The sequence below is a fragment of the Phascolarctos cinereus genome, unplaced genomic scaffold, assembly GCF_003287225.1.
Source record: "Phascolarctos cinereus isolate Bilbo 61053 unplaced genomic scaffold, phaCin_HiC Scaffold_3;HRSCAF=262, whole genome shotgun sequence".
In the NCBI taxonomy this organism is placed as follows: domain Eukaryota; kingdom Metazoa; phylum Chordata; class Mammalia; order Diprotodontia; family Phascolarctidae; genus Phascolarctos; species Phascolarctos cinereus.
In genome coordinates, this window is record NW_027555736.1 from 37,770,751 (window position 1) to 37,789,990 (window position 19,240).

The 19,240-nt window shown below is 43.1% G+C and overlaps 1 protein-coding gene across 3 annotated transcripts in view; it reads left to right on the forward strand.

Moving 5' to 3' along the window:
- The window catches only part of GRID1 (glutamate ionotropic receptor delta type subunit 1), a 1,087,219-nt gene that overhangs the window by 347,165 nt on the left and 720,814 nt on the right, over nucleotides 1-19,240 (forward strand). For all 3 annotated transcript variants that reach the window (XM_020994606.2, XM_078150776.1, XM_078150775.1), the window contains exon 3: nucleotides 17,506-17,790. In XM_020994606.2, coding sequence (XP_020850265.1) covers nucleotides 17,506-17,790 — 285 coding nt within the window. The remainder of the gene's footprint in view (nucleotides 1-17,505; nucleotides 17,791-19,240) is intronic.

Here is a 19,240-nt window from a genome sequence, read left to right on the forward strand (position 1 = left end):
TGGCCAGGACACATGGGAAGTATTGGGGATAGCTTTGGGAGCCACAGTTTCAGAAGGACATTGAGTCGCTGAAGCTCATCCAAGTGACCCAAGACAGTGAGGGGCAGAACATCATGTCATTTAAGGACTGAAAGAATGTGGTGAGTTTTTTTTAACCTGCCGAAGAGACGTGCACTGCCTTTAATTATTTGAAGGGTGGTCATGTGGAAGAGAGATTTGTCTTGCACGGCTTGGCCCCAGAGGATAGAAGGAAAACCAAAGGCTAAAGTTTCAGAGGTAGATTTCTCTTTGATTCAAGGGAAACCCCCCCCCCCAACAAAAACCTTCCTAATTATAAGAGTTGTCCAAAAGTGCAATGGACTGCCTTACAAGGCAGTGCCCCCTCTCCCCACCTCAAGATCTTCAAGAGGAGGCTGAATGAATATTTGGTCAGTCGATGATTAATAAGCATTTATTACGCATGTTCTTTGTGCTAAATACTGCTCTAAGCACTAGGGATACAAAGGCAGGCAAAAGATATTCCCTACTCTCAAGATACTTACAGTCTAATGGGGGAGGCCAAGCATTTATTGTGTTTGCTATATACCAGGAGTGCCTGAACGCTAAGCGCTTTTACAAATTATCTGAACACACAATAACTGTGTACAAACAAGGTACATAGAGGATCAATTGCAAATGATCAACAAAAATGAAGCACTGTCATTAAGGAGGAGGAGGAAAGGCTTCTCACAGTAGTTGTTTAAATCTATCATCCCAGGTAACTAGGATCTTAGAGGCCCCTGAGATCCCTTTCAACTCACATTATATAATTATGGGAAGTGAAGAAAGGCTCATGACCAGATGGTTGGGTACCAGGGCAGAGTTGTAACTAGGGCAAGGTCATGAAGGCTTTGCTCCAGGGTGGAAAATTTATAGGGCACCAGCAGCAGTATCTGATTCTGTAATGCATGTCCTTTCCTTCCCATCTGGCCCCCAAATCTTGTGTTTTTTCCATTGACCACATAAGATTCAGAGATGGAGGAAACTTTTTATTTTATTTATTTTTGAGGGGTGTCTTACCCTCTTCAGTAGTCTAGAAGTCTTGCGGTATCTTGGACTATGTTCCTTGCCCTTGTCAGCCATACATTTGGCCCAGTCCCTCTCTACTTCTTCCCCATTCATCCTATACCTCCAATTCTTGTGGTGACCCAGAATAGGCTTCTATTCCTGGGCTGCACCTCAGGTTAACTGCCTCCTATTTGCCACTTCTAGCCATTGACTCCCTTAACAAAAATTTCCAGGTTGGGTTCTATAGGAAGCCACAGATTTTAGGCCACAGCAACTGCTAAGATATGGAAAGTTTTAGATCTACATCAGGGAAAACAGTCTCCAGATGAACTCATGGAGAAACCTTGCCAACAGGAAAAAGCAACATAGACAGTATTTTATTTGTGGAGGTCAATTTCAGGGACCACCTCTGTGAGCATAAATGATCTCTTTGGAGCATCTCCTGGTCCGGTAGCACCCAAGCCTCCATGGATAGCCTGTAGCCTTCCTTCTAGGAACATAGGCCTGTCTTTGCAGAGCTTATTAAAAGGCTTTTGAGCAATTTTGTGATCTCCTCCCTCCATTTACTTGTACTTACTGGTAGGGAGCCACTGTCTGGTAGTTTTATCAATCGTGTCTGCTTTTTTAAAAAAATAAAACAGAAACTAACTTTTAGAGAGGGCTGAATTGTGGAAAGAAATTTTATTTTCTCATGCCATATCTTATATTAGGGCAGACCTAGAGTTTACCTGTAACTGATATGGTGAGCTTGCTGGTCATTGGGCCACTAGTTTAAAAAAAAAAGTTGGAATATTTAAACTTCCATATCTTGAAAGATCTTTGAGCCCTGATTAAGCTAATATCTGTTTTGGCTTTGATCTGATGTGTTTTGAGCTTATTATTTTTTTTAAAAGCCCTAAATAACCATCATTCTAATGGTGCCCCAATTAGCAAAGCATTCCGAATGGATCTGAAATTAAATATTAGGCATCTCCATTAGCAGCCCAAGAGAGGTTCAGTGAGCTTTAAGAATTCTTCAGGTTTGTAAAGGAGGGATACCTCTCAAAGTCTTAGGAGACAACTAGTCTGGGTTTCCTCAAAGTTTGGTGGGGTCCCATGCTGGGTCTGGGTTGGTCTTTACCTGCTTACTTGGAGGGTATGGTGAGATGAACTGAGGGAAAAGACCACCCACTTTTGAAATACAAAGTCAAGCTGGATGAAATATTATGGGAGGAGGGGCATTTAAGATCCAGGCTTGTGACTGCATTGGTTTGGGGGAACTCTCAGTATGGATACCCCCCCACCCCCATCTCACACAAACATACATGCCACTGCAGATCAGCTACCCATTTCTAATATCTATTCTTAGAGAGCTGTCTTGGGCGCTGAGAAGTTAAGTCATTTCCTCAAGGTCATACTGATGATATGGTTCAGAGGAATGAATTGAGTCTGCATCTTCCCGAGTCTAAGGCTGTCCTATCTACTACCCCAGCCTGAATATAATTATACTTTGCTTATTAACAATTTTCACATGTAGCTTTGGTCAAGATGCTAGAACAAGTATGTACTTTGAGGGTAATCAGTGATAACAGTGAGATGATAGAGCTAGAAGGAACGCCAGAGGCTCTCTTATCCCACCACCTTATTTTATAGATGTGGAAAGGTCTAGAGAGATTAAATGTCAGCTATGGAAGGTTAGACTTGGTATCAAGAAGACCTGAATTCAAATCCTACCTCAGACACTAGCTGTGAGACCCTAGGCAAATCACTTTGCCTCTGCCTTCCTCAATTTCCTCATCTGTGAAATGGATAGCACCTACCTCACAGGCTTCACCTACCTCACATCTACCTTATTTATCTAACGTACTTCATAGATCAATGACATAATGTATATGTAAATCATTTTGCAACCTTAAAACACTATGTAATGCTAGTGCTATGGCTGCTGATATGACCTGTCCAAGGCCTTACATATGAGAACCATGTCCCATGTTTGCAGAGCTTGTTAAAAGGGTCTTTGAGCATTCCTTACTGTAAATTGCCATTTATTCATGAGAATTTGAACCTGGCTCCTCTAACTTCAGAGCCAGTGTAGGGGACCACTAACTGGGTTGAGCTTAACTAACACACAAGGTGTAGTTGCTACTCCAAGCCCCCAAGGTTGCTAATTCAAATTTGTTGCACAAGCATTTTCTTCTTTTTCAAAATAATCAAATTAAATGCAGAGTCGTGTGGGTTGAACAAACAAATACTTTAGGAAAGGCACTGATGACGTGGAGTGAGCTACAAAGAAAAGTGACCAACATGTGGGAGAATCTTTTTTTTTTTTTGGTTAGGCAATAGGGTTAAGTGACTTGCCCAGGGTCACATAGCTAGTAAGTGTTATGCGTCTGAGGTAGGATTTGAACTCGGGTCCTCCTGAATAAGGGCTGGTGCTCTATCCACTGTACTGCTTAGCTGCCCCAATGTGGTAGAATCTTGAGTTTATTTCGGAAAGAACTGAGAATCCTTACCATGAAGAGGAAAAGACTTAGTGTAGACGTGATAGCTGCCTTCAAAGAAAGAAGCATGGATCAGTAGAAAGATCTGGAACTAAATGACCAGCTCAACCTGTGTGACCTTGGGTTAAGTGACTGAACCTGTCTGTGTCTCACTTTCCTCATGTATAAAAGGGACAGATGGGACTAGCTTCAGACCTATGGCCCTTTACATTTGAAGGGCTGTCACAGGAGAGAGGGGGCTCTATATGGTCCCCTTGATGACTAGACTACAGAATGGAGAGGCAAGGAGAGGAAGTTGGAAAGACATAGATGCTATTTCAATGTAAAAGGAAAGTTCCTAATAATTCAAGCTTCCCTGAAGTAGAATGGGATGCCTTGGGACTGAGTGGGATGGACCCTCACTGGAGACCTTCTAGCAAAGTCACTTCTTGGGTTTGTCAACTAAGGGATTTTCAGTGAGGTTCAGGTTGGGCTAGATGCTTCCAAAGTCCCTTCTACTCCTCTGAGAATCTGTGAGTCTGTGTTAATGTTATCAGACTCAAAAAGAAAGTGAATTTCTACTCATATGTATATGAGTGTGTTTATATATGTTTGCACGTAAGGGAGGCAGTGTGGTCTGATGGGAAAAGCATTAGCTCTGGAGTCTGAGGACCTGGATTCCAATCTTGCCTCTGATACTGGCTACTTGGCAGAGTATTTAACTTTCCTTAGTTTTCAGGTTCCTTATCTGCAAAATGGACAAGATGGCTTCTGAGGTCTCTGTGGACTTTGTCTTGATCTCTGAAATCTGTGTTTCCGTGTGTGTATGGATAGAAATGTCTCCGATAATGTTTGTAAGTGTTTGCACTTATATATCTTTCTGCTTTTTTATGTGTGAATGTGTGTCTTTTTGTGTGAAAATGTGTGTGAATGTGTATAGGTGAGCATTTTTTTTTTCCAAAGGAAGTTACTGTGTAAACCATGAATGGAATGAGTCAAGGGGAAATGCTTTGTTGTTACTGAGGCACCAGCTTCCAGTCTCATCCTCCTCTGCCTAAGCTTCTACCTTCCTAAACCTTCCCATGCACAGAGCCATGAATTCTGGGTGTTAAAATGGATAGATTTAAAAAAACCCACAAAAGTGATCTCCTTGTTTTCCAGCCAAGTGAAGGTATTTATTTTCTAAGGGCTAAATTAAGCTTTCCTTTGTGCCTGGGAAGATGAGGATAGTTCATTTAGGGACCAGTTTCGACATATAAGCTATCAAAAACCTGAACATCCAAATGTTAACATATATACAGAGAGACACAGGCACACATGATCTATTTTTTCTCTGTAATGGTCACCGCCATCTCCATCCTGGGCCAACAATGGCCAAGAAGTGTGATGGGGCTTAGAAAGTCATGTTTATTATGTTGTAGCAGTGGAAAGAATGTTGAGTTCCGACCCTGGCTCTGCCACTTACTACCTAAGTGTGACCTTGGCTCAAATGAGATAATATTTGTAGAGCACTTAGCATAGTGGCTGGCACACAGTAGGTGCTTAAGCCTTTCCTTCCTTTCTTCTTTGCTCCCTCCCTCCCTCCCTCTCTCCCTCCCTTCTTTCCTTCCTTCCTCCCTCCCTCCCTCCCTCCCTCTCTCCCTTCTTTCCTTCCTTCCTCCCTCCCTCCCTCCCTCCCTCTCTCCCTTCTTTCCTTCCTTCCTCCCTCCCTCCCTCCCTCCCTCCCTCTCTCCCTTCTTTCCTTCCTTCCTCCCTCCCTCCCTCCCTCCCTCCCTTCCTCCCTTCCTTCCTTCCTTCCTTCCTTCCTTCCTTCCTTCCTTCCTTCCTTCCTTCCTTCCTTCCTTCCTTCCTTCCTTCCTTCCTTCCCCAAGTCTCTGGATCTCAGTTTCTTCATCGGTAAAATGAGGGGAGTAGCCTCTGAGGTCATTTCTAGTTCTTAATCTCAGATCCTATGAAATCATGGTCAAATAATCTCATTTTCCTTTGAAGGGAGTTGCTAGATTGGGAAACTTTGTGCCATAATAGGTACAATGCTGGACTTGAAATCAAGAAGACCTGGGTTCAAGACCTGCATCTGACATGAGTTGTGTGACTTTAGGAAAGTCACTCTATATGCCTGAGGCAGATCCCTAGTTTTGTCTACTAAGTTGTGACCTGTGTTGTTGGAAAGAGGGTCCATATAGAGAATTCTTGATTCTTTTGAGCATTTGTCAGCAAAGAATTTTAAAAACATCCCACTCATGGTACCCTGGGGACCAGATAGGGAAATTAGGACTGAATAATGGTTCAGTTAAATGGAACTTGTTTAAAACCTGGACTCACTGAGTGCTGATTGATTGATGGATTATTGCAAAGCTGGAGGGCAGTCTCTAGTGAAAGACCTTGGGGAGCTGTCCTCAGCCCTCTGTTCAACTTTTCCATCCATAACTTGAATGGAGCATAGATGATATATTTGTCAAATTTCCAGATGGTATGGAGCTGGGAAGGATGGTTAGCACATAGGATGACAGAATGAGGATTCAAAAATCCCTTGACAGGCTGTAACAATTTCTGAGAACTTATCTAAAAAGAATGAATTTAATAGGGATAAATATAAAGTTCTTAATTTAATTAAAAAAAAGAACTATGCAAGTCTAGATGTTAGGGTTAGAAAAAAAGACTTGGGGATTTTAGTGGTCCCCAAGTTTAAAATAATTCAAGATGAAATGAACCTTTAAGGAAAACAATGATTCTTAGTCACAGATGAGGAGGAAGAAGAGATGAGGATGGAGGGAGGGAGGGAGGGGAAGAGAGAGAGAGAGAGAGAGAGAGAGAGAGAGAGAGAGAGAGAGAGAGAGAGAGAGAGAGAGAGAAGGAGGGAGGAGAGAGAGAGAGAGAGAGAGAGGGAGAGAGAGAGAGAGAGAGAGAGAGAGAGAGAGAGAGAGAGAGAGAGAAGAGAGGGAGAGAGAGAGAGAGAGGGAGAGAGAGAGAGAGAGAGAGAGAGAGAGAGAGAGAGAGAGAGAGAGAGAGAGAGAGAGAGAGAGAGAGAATGAGAATGGAGGGAAGAGGAAGGGAGAAGCTAGAGAGACAAGGGCAGGGACATGGAGATAAAAATAGAGACAGAGAGAGATGGCCAGACCTGTGCCCTAGGAAAAGCAGTTGGCACTTGTGAGAGGAGATGATGACCTGAATTAGGGATGTGGCTGTATGATTAGAGAGAAGAGGGTAGAGGCCAAACATGTATGAAGGTAGAAATGGCAACATTTGTCAAGTCATTATGTGAGTGAGAGTGAGAAGTTGAAGATGACACTGAGGTTGCAAACCCGGAAACTGGAAGGATAATTGGACCCTCAATGATAATAGGGAAGTTGAGAAGAGGCTTTGGGAGAAAAATACTCAGTTCTGTGTTGGATGTGCTGATTTTGATATGTCTATAGGACAATCAGTTTGAAATGGCCAACAGGGAGTTGATGATGTGGGATTGGAATTCAGAAAAGAGACTAGGGCTAGATATGAAGAGTTGGGAATCATTTGCATAGAGATAATGATTGCACCAATGGGAGCTGATGAGGATATTAAGAGAATGTTGAGAGAAAAGAGAAGTTCACCCAGCACAGAGCCATGATTAGAATCCAAGTGTTTGGACTCCAAATCCTTTCTGTTGTCTTGTGCTGGTACCCCAGATATTTAACCTATCCTTACCTGGAAAGTCTAACCCTGACTCAGATACTGTCATTGACTCTATGATCTTTGAGAAGGCCCAGCATGTGGCCTCATGAGAGTTGGTGTGTCTTAGTTTAATGAGTGCTGATCTTGGAGTCAGAGGACTAAGGAGCTAGAAAAAACCTTAGAGCTCATTTAGTCTGTCCCCCTTAACTTTCCTGCTCAGTCATTTCAGTCCTGTCTGATTCTCCATGACCCCATTTGGGGTTTTCTTGGCAAAGATCCCAGAGTGATTTGCCATTTCCTTCTCCAGCTCATTTTACAGATGAGGAAACTGAGGCAAACAGTGTGAAGTGACTTGCCCAAGGTCACCCAGCTAGTAAGTGTCTGAAGCCAGGTTTGAGTTTAGGAAGATGAGTCTTCCTGACTCCAGACCTTGCATTCCATCCACTGCAGTATCAGCTATCTGGCCACCTTCCTTTTACAGAGAGTGAAAGTAAGGCTTGGGAAGGAAGTAGATTATTTCAGGGTGAGTAGGTAGTAAGTAAATAGTAGCACCAGAGTTCAGAGCATGTCAGAGGACCAGAAATCTAGAGGTAGAAGGGACCCCAGACACCATCTAGTCCAATTGTTTAATGTTATGGATGAGGAAACGGAGACCTAGGAAGGTTAAATGGTTTTCCTGAGGTCACATGGCTAGTAAATGTCAAAGGTGAGACTTAAACTAGGTCTTCTGAATGATTTTTTTTTCTCCATGATACCAACTGCTTCCCAGAAGTCAAAAGGCCTGTACTTCAAGCTCAGCTCCGTGATTTAGCAGCCATATAATCTTGAACATATCACAGCTTTCCAGCCTCAGTTTCCTTTTGTGTACAATGTTGCCCAGTCTTTTTTCAGTCATGTCCAACAACTCTTCCAGATCCCATTTGGGGTTTTCTCAGCAAAGATCCCAGAGTGGTTTCTCATTTTCTTCTCTAGCTAATTTTGAAAATGTGGAAACTGAGGCATGCAGGGTGAAGTGACTCGCCTGGGGTCACATAGCTAAAAAATGTCTGACACCGGATTTGAACTCAGGAAAATGAGTCTTCTTGACTCTAGTCCCAGCACTCTATGCACTGTGGTGTCCCCTAGCTGCCCTAAAGTGACACAGAGATAGTAATACTTGTATTCTAAGTCAACCACAGGGCTGTTGTAATGATCAGGTGGGCTCTTTTGGGCGGTAAGATAGTAGCTGACATATATGATATGTTTCATAGTTTGCAAAGCTCCTGATATTATCTCACTTAAAACTCTTCAGGTAAGTACTTGAGAGGTATAATAATAATAATGCTATATTAATTATAATTATTATTATTCACACTTTATAGATGTGGAAACGGAGATTCAGAGGTTAGGTGAATTACCTATTCTCACACAGCCGGCAAGTATCAAAGGCAGGATCTGAATCCAGATCTTCCTTATTTCAGGTTTAGTACTCTAGCCACGCTACCTCTTAATGGATTCTTCCTTGTTGGAGGTCTTCCAACAAAGGCAGGATGACACCTTGTTGGAGATTCTGTAGAGGGGATTCTCAATGAGGCATGGGATGGTTTAGATGGCCCTTGAGGCCCCTTTCCTCTCTTATATCCTGTGAAATGAGATAATATACATGCAAAACAATTTATAAACCATAGAGCATGATGTAACTGTCAGCTGGTCTCATTAGCAGCAAACCCGAGTGTCCTGGAGCTCTTGTTGGGGCCACTGCTGTCGCAGGGAAGGTGCAGGTCAGGAGAGAATGAATGTCTCTTCCCCTGGTGGAAGGCCTCTGGGATGGCTCTGGGGCCGCTGGGGGGACAGGAGGGAGGTCGGCGGTTTCTTCTGGCAGCCCAGCAGGTGAGCTGGCCCAGATGGCCCCCTGCTTGTCTAACTTCCCTACCCCTCTGCCCCAGCTGCAAATAAATAAATCAGCTGTCTGATGTGCCCAGCTCTGGAAAACAACCAGGCCAGTTAATTCTGTTCGCCTTACTGGAGGCCCCTGCTTTGCTTTTGTCATTAGACCGCATTAGTGAGCCGCAGCGATAACGCACCCCATGAGACCATAATTAACATGGAATGTGATGAGGTAATTCAGCTGCCCTGGCTGACTCGGAAGCCCATCTAGGCAACTCTTTGAAAAGCACTTTGGAGTTCTCCCTACTGGAAAACTTAATCCGTGTGAGCTGCCTTGGTCAGACAGAGTCGATCCAATTCAACCGACATGTATTGGGTGACTAGATGGCTCCCCACTGGTGACACAAAGATTTAAAACAACCAACAGTGGAGCTGCTGTTCTTGAGGACCTTACACCTCCAATGGGGAACAGAATATTAATATTAATAATAGTAATAACTAGCATTTATAGAACACTTCAGTGTTTGCAAAGTACTTTAGAAGTTATCTCACTTGACCCTCACAACAACCCTGAAAGACAGGTGATTAACCCCATTTTACAGGTAAGGATAGTGAGGCCAAGAGCAGTTAAGAGGCTTTTCCAAAGTTACACAGCTAGTAAATATATGTTAGGATTCAAACCCGGGTCTTTCTGACTCCAAGTCTGGAGCGCTTTCCTTTGCACCCCCTAACTAACGGCCTAGTAATGGAGGCATTACTCATTTTCTCCTGCTCCACTGTAGCTCGCACAACACTTGGCAAACAGCAGGTTCAATGAATGTTGAGAGTGAGAAATTAAGTTACTTGGCCAGGATCACAAGGCAGAATTGGAACTCAGGTTTTCCTGACTCTAACCCTCCATGACACCCCCTAGCTGACTAGTGTAGCAAATACATCAAATAATTATTATTTGAAGTTAAATTCGATAAGGAAAAAGAAGAGATCAGACAAAGTGCCTTAGGGAATTTTGAGGAGACAAGGGAGCATCATATGGTAGAAAGAGTACCAACTCTGGAATCAGAGACCCTGAATTGAAATCTTGCCTCTCGTGCTTAACGCCTCGGTGACTTTGGGCAAATCATTTGACTTTTCTGGGACTCACATTATACACAAGCACACACACACACACACACACAAAACCACACATTCATGACTTCTTTTTTTCTCCTCATTGGTAAAACAAAGGGGTTGGACTGATACCCTTTTAGGTCCTCATGTTAACTAGGGCTATGATGCTGTTAGATCAGCAAAAGCTTCTTGGAGAAGGTGGCCTTTGAGCATGTTCCTGAAGGAACAGGATTTCAAGAGGAGCTGTGAGGAGTGAATGTGTTCCAGGCATGAGGGATGCCCTGTGCAGTATCATGAGTCAAGAGAGGCCAGGGTATGTGAGCAGGGAACAGAGATTATTAGTCAAGTTTGATTAGAGCAATGTGTGAGGAAAGGCGAGCTGGAATCAGGTGGTGGAGGGACTCGAGTGGTAGGCTAAACAATATGGATTTTATTGCACCAAAGGTGGCTGCTCAAGCAGATCTTTAAGATTTTTTTTTTCTATGTCGCTCTAAAAGTAAAAATAATAGTAAAGGTAGACTAACTTTCAGTCTGTTAACTGAACCATCTCCCCCATAATCCTCTGATTGTACTAGAGTTGGGGAAAGCACAGAGACAGCAGGTTTGAGCCCAAGGTCCCCAGAGCCTATTAATTGATGTTGGGGTCAGAAAGTGCCTGTGGATTCTTTGCCTAGGTCTGGAATGACATCTAGTCCAGTACTCTCATTTTTCATATGAGGAAACAGAGGCCTAGAAAGGTACAGCGACATACCTAAGATCTGTTGTTGAGTCATTTTTCAGTCATGTCTGACTCTTTGTGAGCCCATTTGAGGTTTTCCTGGCAAAGACACTGGAGTGGTTTTCTGTTTCCTTCTCTAGCCCTTTATCAGATGAGGAAGCTGAGACAAACAGGGTTAAGTGACTTGCCCAGAGTCACACAGCTAGGTAATGTCTGAGATTGGATTTGAACTCTGGTCCTCCTGACTCCAAGGTTAGTGCTCTATCCACTGCACCACCTAGCTGCCCCTGCCTGAGATTAATTAGAAGAACTAGAATTCAAATCCAAGTATTCTTAGGTGAGGTCCAGGGCTCTTCCTAATAGATAATGAGGGGAATCCGCCCTGGGTTGGCTATGGACAAAAAGTCATCCAGGTCAAGCCTGTCTTTTTGGATACTTCCTCCTCAGAGGTGTTGCCTTCAGACCTGCTGGATTTTTGGGTTGGGGTGAGTAATTTCCTTTCTGGATGCTGGTGCCAAAGCCATGAGGATTACCCTGAAGTTTAGCCACCTGTGGTGGGAACATGATTGTGTTAGTGACCTTCATACAGTATCCCTCTAGCTGTCTTTCCTAATTAGAATCTTAATTCACATTGAGAAGCTAATGACTTTTTCGATTTGCTTCCTTCTAAGACAGCAGAAGCCTAGGTCATCAAGGAGGACACTGGACAATGAGTAGGGAGAGGTAGAAGACTAACATGTTCTGCTTCCCAGTTATGCTGAGCTCAGCTCTTGGTAGAGAACCAAAGAGCAGTGGAGGACAGTAAAAACAGTCACAAATCTAGGTGATGTCAGTCAGAGGGAGCCCAGAGCCTGGGTCTTGAACATGGGGTCTTGGAGCTGTGGTGTTTGCCTGTGGCACAAGCAGGTTGACTAGGTTTTGGACTCATGGGTGCTTCTACCCCAGCCCCATTGCAGGGGATCTCTGTGAGTCAGGGGGCCAACAGTGGAGATGGGTAACTAAGGCTCACTGATTGAGTAGGTTGCAACCCATCAAGATATATAGAAAGATAGATAGGGAATTTATTAATTTTTCACTGTATGCCAGAAACTGTACTAAGCTATGCAGATACAAATACAAGCAGTCCTTGCCTTCAAGAAGCTGGCATTCTGATGGGAAAGAAAACACATAAAAGGGAGTTGGAAAGATAAAGGCAAGATGGGTGGTATATCACACTTGGTATGATAGTTGGAGAGATAGCCAGAAAATGGTGCAGAGGTCTGGATCTGGGCAAAGAATGGAAAAAAACCCCTCTCAAATCCCAGTGTGCCAGTTCTGATGAGAGTGGATGAGCAGGATAGTCAAGAGTGCAGGTGGCATGCTTTGGAAATGGTGGGCAGCTAGTTTGATGGCCTAGTTTTAGGCAAGACAAGGGAGAAACACCTACCAGAAGTGGGAAACCCTGGTTAGAGTGATCAGGGTCAAGGCCCTGTGTGGTAAGGTCAGGTCATGAAGAACACAGGTTGTCTCCATATCTGGAATGTACTCCTTCCCTCCCCCAACCACCCTCAGAATTTTTGGCTTCATTCAAAATAGCTCAGGTGCCCTTCCTATACAGGGCCTTTCCGGATTCTTCCTCCCTCCAATTGTTAATATCTCTCTCTCTCTCTCTCTCTCTCTCTCTCTCTCTCTCTCTCTCTCTCTCTCTCTCTCTCTCTCACCTTGTATTTATTCATTAGTGTACATATTGTATCCATCCATTCCCCTTCTTTATACAAATTCCTTGAAGTCAAGGACTACTCCTCCCCTCCCCTCCTTTCTCTTTGCCTCCCCTGCTCTCCTTCCCTCCCCTCCTATCTTCTCCCCTCCTCTCCACTTCTTCACTCCTCTCCCCTCCCATCCCCTCTTCTCCCCTCCTTTTTTCCCTTCTTTTCCCCTCCCCTCCCCTCTCCTTCCCTCTCCTCTCCTCCCCTCTCCTCTCCCTACCTCTCCCCTCCCTTCCTTCTCTCTCCTCTCTCTTCCCTACCTGTATCCTTAGTATCTAATAACATGTCTGGCATGTAATATTTGCTTAATAAATGTTTGTTGAATTACATTGAATTGAGAGTCAAAGGCATACAAGAACAGGTCCTCAAAGAACAAAGCACCAACTAAATGCTAAAGAAAGGACCAGTTGAATATCAAGGGAAATATAATTAATGATACTCCACTGGGTTAGGCAGAGAGCCCATACTGCAAGAGGGTTTTTAAAAAGCCAAGGGATGGACAATTGGGAAATAACAGAGGCCATTGTAAATGAAGCCAATGTGAAAAATCCAATACCTGGCTAAGTAGAGGCCAACCAGCCTTGGTGTCTCCGAGGAGACTCAAAGATCACACTCCTTGGGCCCTGACAGCTGTTGAGAGACCTAGTGGAACTCCAGGATCGCTCAAGGATGGAAAGGACCATGGCTGGTTGTTCAGGGCCAAGATGCTGCCTCTGTGAGGAAGCATTCCCAGAGGTCCTCCCCTTCCCAGGAGGAACAGTGGGAAATCCAGAACTCCTGCAGAGTGTTCAACATGTGCAGGGAGGTCAGTAAACATTTTTTAGGTCAAAGAATCACAGAATGTCCAAGTCAGAAATTACCTCAGAGGCCATGTGGTCTAGTCCACATCAGACTGAGACTCTCCTCCTCACCATAACCAAGAAGTAGCCTTTTAGCTTTGCCCTAGAAACCTCTCAAGATGGGGACCCCTACTATTCCCCTTTGTGGACAGCTCTCATTAATAACAAGGGTTTTCTGACCTAGCATACATTGGCCTCTACAGCATCCACCGTCTCCTCCTGGTGCTACTCTCTGGGGATAAATGGAAAGAGTTTAATCCCTCTTCTCTATAGCACCTCTTCAATCTTGAATCAAACCTTCACTTCCTCCCCCTCCCCCTTCCATCTTCTCTTTTCTGAGAGTAATATCTCCTAGATCTTCTAACTTACTCTCATGCAATGTGGTACTGAGATCTTCTTTATCCCAGTTCCCCTTTTTTGGACACTTTTCAGATTGGCAAGGTTTTACATAAGATGTGACATCTCAAACTGAAGACTGTCCCCTAGATGTGGTTTGAGCACAGTGGGACAATTATCTCCTGGGCCCTGGAGACAATATCCTTCTTAATGCTGTTTGTGTTTGCTTTAGCTTTTCCCACTGCTGTATCACACTGTTAGGTTGCCTTATATGGGACTTGAAAGCCCCTAAGACCCCAAGTCCTCCTTTAGATGGACTTCTAGCTAGCCATGCCTCCTTGATGAGCTCATGAAGATAATTGAACCCAAGTCTAAGACTTGACCCAACCCTTTCTTGCTAATGATCAAGCTCAGAAGGCCATGCTGAGGCCACAAGACCACATGTGTTGATAGGTTTGGGAGAAGATCACAAAGACAGGCAGCCTCTACTGTCTGACGTAGGGAGAATCCCAGAGTTCTGAGGGTCTCTGTCTTATCCTTACCTTGGATGCTCGAAGAGCTGTGACAAATGAAATATCATTCATTGAGAGCAATGCAGCATTAGTAGAAGATTTATTGGGTCAGGCATAGGTAGAAGGCTTACCCACAGCAATGAAACCATGGATCCTTTCAAGCAGGGAAGAAAATATAATGCAGAGGGAATGGTCCTGTACTTGGAGGCAGAGGGCCTGTTCAAATCCAGGCTCTTCTACTTTCTGTGTGACCTTGAGTAAGTAATTTGACATTTTACATCTCAATTTGAATCAATTTTACTCTCTTTACAACTTACTCAATTTTACATCTCAATTACATCTCCCATGTTCAAAGCCTTCCCCAGATGCTGATGAGCAGTGTGATCTAGGCAAGCCACTTCTGCTTTTCAAACTCAGTTTCCTTATCTATAGAATGGGGATAATAAAGCCCCTATGTCACAGGACTTGCATCCTCTGACCCTGGCCCATGCTTTCTTGTCACTGTGCTTTTGTTTACATTGTCACCTAGGATTGCTTCTCATTGCCTCTTCCATATCTATTGAATTCCTATCAATCTTAAAATCCACAACAATGGTTCCCTGGTAAAGTCCCCCCTTATGCTGCAGTTGCTAATGCTGCCCCACTCTCCCCAACTTTGAACTTTCCACAGCACTTTTCTTATACTCATCGTATATTCTTTCGTATTATAGTCGTTTGTGGGAGGTGAGGGCATATCTTTTCTAAATTCTTATCTAAATCTTAGAGGTGATTAGATGGTATAATGGATAGAGCACTGCACATGGTGTTGGGCAAGACCTGAGTTTGAATACTATCACAGATACCTATTAGCTGTAAGACCCTGGGCAAGTTACTTCATCCCTCTCTCAGACTCAGTTTTGTTGTTGTTCAGTCATTTCACTCATGTCCAACTCTTTGTGACTCCATTTGAATTTTTCTTGGCAAAGATACTGGAGTGGTTTGTCATTTCCTTCTCTAGCTAATTTTACAAATTAGGAAACTGAGACAAACAGTTAAGTGACTTGCCCACAGTCACACAGTTAGGAAGTGTCTGAGGCCAGATTTGAACTCAGGAAGTGGAGTCTCCCTGACTCCAGGCCCAGCAGTCTATCTGAAGCACTTATTTACCTTCCTATAGCCTCAGTTTACTCATGTATAGAGTAGGTAATAATATCGATGTCTTCAGGGTATTTTCGTGAGGATCAAATGAGATAATATATGGAAAGCTCTTTGCAAACATTAAAGTCATATATATACATATATTAACTATTATTATTGTCATTAACCTTACCTAGAACCTATCACAGTGCTCTGCTTAAAATAGAAACTTTATAAATCTGTTGATTATAAATTCTGTGTGTATATACATGTCATATATGTAGTGTCAATAATAACTAATCAGTAATAATTCAGAGTAGGCACTTAATAAATATATTAAATAAAAATTATATATATATATATATAGCATCAATAATAGCTAGAATTTCTCAAGTGTGTTTTCTGTTTATAATAATTACTGGTATTTACATAAATACTCCAATGTTTGCAAAGCTCTCTACATACGTTTTCTCATTTGCACATTATAACAATCCTGTAAGATAGATGTCCTAGGTGTCTTTAATCCCCATTTTAAAGAGAAGGAGGCTGAGGACTGGGGGGCTTCAGTTACTTCCCCATGCTCACACAACCAGTAAATGTTGGAGGCAGGATCTGAATCCATTATTTACAATACCAAATCCAGTGCTCTATCCATTGTACCACACCACCCCTTCTAAGGAACATTGAGTGGCACAGAACATTGAATACTTTTTGATGTTATTTCCTGCCCCAAACTAGAGTTTTTATTTCCTGGAGATCTTCTGAATCCAGCCACAGTTTTGGAGTCGACCACAAAGTTACTGCATTGGAATCCTGTCTTGTTGAAATTGAGATACAAAATATATAACTCAAGGAAAAGAAAATCTGTTTGCCTTTTAGGTGGTATTGATAGACTAGCTAGATCTTTCCACCAGCACTTCTGCCTGCTTCCCTCTGTAGAATACCCCAATCTTTTCCCCTTCTCTTCATCCTCAGGGCATTTCCTTGATGAATCAAAGGATTCTCTGCTGAAGACCTGGTATTGGCAGAGTACTTGAAAAGTTTTCCTCTTGCAGCAGATGGTCTGCTATCAGTGTTTGGAAGTTACATGCGCTTTCCCTGAGTTTGGAATCCAGCTAAAACATCCCTCATGAATGTTTGCTTCTCATTGGAAGCGCTGGGTTATTCTGTGAGACTTCAGACTTTCCTTTTGACTGGCATGGCCGCCCTGAATTTGCTATTCTCATCCAGCATTGAGTATTTAGGATTCCAAAAGGTTCTTAGTGGCCAGTGTTTTTTCATAACCATTTTTTTCATGTGCTATTCTGTTGTCCAAATCTTGAAAATATAGGTGGTGCTAGTAACCTCCTTTTCCCTTCTCCTTCCCTTGTTGATTGTTTATGCTAGGTGTCCAAGAAAAGTCTGTCATTTTGGTTTGCTTTTCTGAGCCCTGGGCTCTGGAAACTGTGTTCTTGACCTCTGTTGGGTGAAATACAGAATACAGAAGGCAGTGAGTGCTTTAGATATGAAGGCAAGCAACATGAGTTGGTCAAATCCCTTCCCCACTGGGCTTTAGTTTCCTCATCAGGAAAACAAAGGGACTGGACTAGATTAGTACCCTTCCAACTCTAAATCTGTGAACCTATGAAATACTTTTATGATGTAAATTGTGATATGGAGGAAGCCTGGTGTAATAGGGAAAAAAAAAGTCCTGGTCTTTGTATCAGAAAGCCCAGGTTCTAATCTCAGCCCTGTTACTTTTTAGCTAAGTAATTGGCCTTCACTTTCCACATCTGTGAAATGAAGAGGTCTAAGTAAGACTGGCCTAGATGGTCTCCAAGGCCACTCCTAGCTCTACAGTCTACAGCTCTGGGCTCCCTAGTGTCCTTTCTGTTTCCAAAGTGCTGTGCTTTTCTTGTACATTGGGTCTAGATTCCACCATGTTGAACATCACTATGAATATTAGATGTTATTGGAAGTTACATTGTTACTCTAGTTGAGTTTTACTTTGAGGGAGGCATATGTGGCCTATCAGAGGACAACAAAAGTCATCCCTTGCTCATGTTTCCTCTCTCTGTCTCTCTCTCTCTGTCTCTCTCTGTCTCTCTCTGTCATTTTCTGCTATCTTCCCAGCCTGCGACCTGATGACACAGGGCATCCTGGCCTTAGTTACGTCCACAGGCTGTGCATCTGCCAATGCCCTGCAGTCGCTCACAGATGCCATGCACATCCCGCACCTCTTTGTCCAACGTAACCCTGGGGGCTCCCCCCGAACAGCATGCCACCTGAACCCCAGCCCAGAAGGGGAGGAGTACACACTGGCTTCACGTCCACCTGTTCGCCTCAATGATGTCATGCTCAAGCTGGTCACAGAGCTACGGTGGCAGAAATTCATTGTGTTCTATGACAGCGATTATGGTGAGTGTATGGGCTATATTTCCTCTCCTTTCATGGGCTGGTTGGACAAGCATTCAAGAGATCCACCAATGATGCTCCTTTTCTCCACCCCAAGGATTTTACCTTCATTGCCAACCCTGCTCTACATCATAGCAAACATTGACTTTGAACCTCTCCTTTTTCAGTCCATTCACATTTTGGGATCAAGCAGGAAGAAAGGAAGCCAGGGAAGCTAGATAATCAGTAAACTGTTACTTTATTCCTTAGGTAATGAAGAACTCATTTTTCTCTATTTGTTAAGGGAATATAGCTGAGAAATTAAAACTTAAAGTAACCTCTCCAGATAGGCAGCAAAATTACGAGAGAAAAAATCACCTAGTGAGAGCTCCAGTTTGGCTTATCTTTGCATTTTTAAAAACAAAATGTTAATTAACTGCTTTTGTGGAATGGCATGGATTTGTGTCAGTAGGCAGTGGAGGAAAGCACAGACCCTCTAGTCATCAGCTTATCAGGGCATTCCCATGATGATATATTTGTTTTTCAAATATTTTATTGCTTTTGATTTTTTCCCATGGCCTTGTTTCTTGCCTATGCCCAACATTTTTTTTTAAACTAGTCTAGATACATAGGAGAAACAGTGTTATGTAGTAAAAAGCTGACCTTGGAGCAAGGAGGCCTCTGACACATACTGGATGTGGGACTCTGGGCAGGTCTCAGTGCTCAGGACTAACCTGTCAGTTTTTCAGACAACTCTCTCTCTTCTTTTTTAATGTTTTTTTTTCTTTTTTAATGAATAGAAATCTATTTTCTCTCCCTCTCTCTCCCACCACAAATATATATAGTTATTCAAAACAAATTACATCATTGGCTATGTGTGTATACACATATATACATATACCTACATTCACATATATATTCATGTATACACATATACACACATTTTGTAGAGATTATACTGGACTGCATTTGCAGATGGAGTTTCTTTACCTGATAGCGCCCAGTTCCAATGAAATCAGAAGTACAGATCCATCCATTTCCCAGTCCCTCCCCATTTTCCATGTACTCTCTCCAGGTTCATAGGCCTGGAGTGATTTTTCTGGGGAGGGAAGCATGTGGGTTGGGACCTGATGTGTTGAGCCCCTGAGTATAATCAAGGGCTCTATTTCAGTGACTGAGATGTCAGACCCACCCTGAGTCCCCTGAGAGTATGTCAGTCTTGCTGTAAGCAAGGTTCTAACCATTGATTGTCACGAAGCTGCCTTAAAGTAAAGTCACCATCGGCTTTTTGTTCAGTGACAAGAATATCATTTTTAACAACAGAGCTTTAGCCCTTGAGGTGAAAGCAGACAAGCGTTTGCTAACAGAGCTGAAGAGGTACCAGTGTCATATGCCACAGGAGTGTCCTTTGCAAAGATAAAGGACCTCTTCGTAAATGACATGTTTCTACATCAAAATTCATCCTAGGCTATTG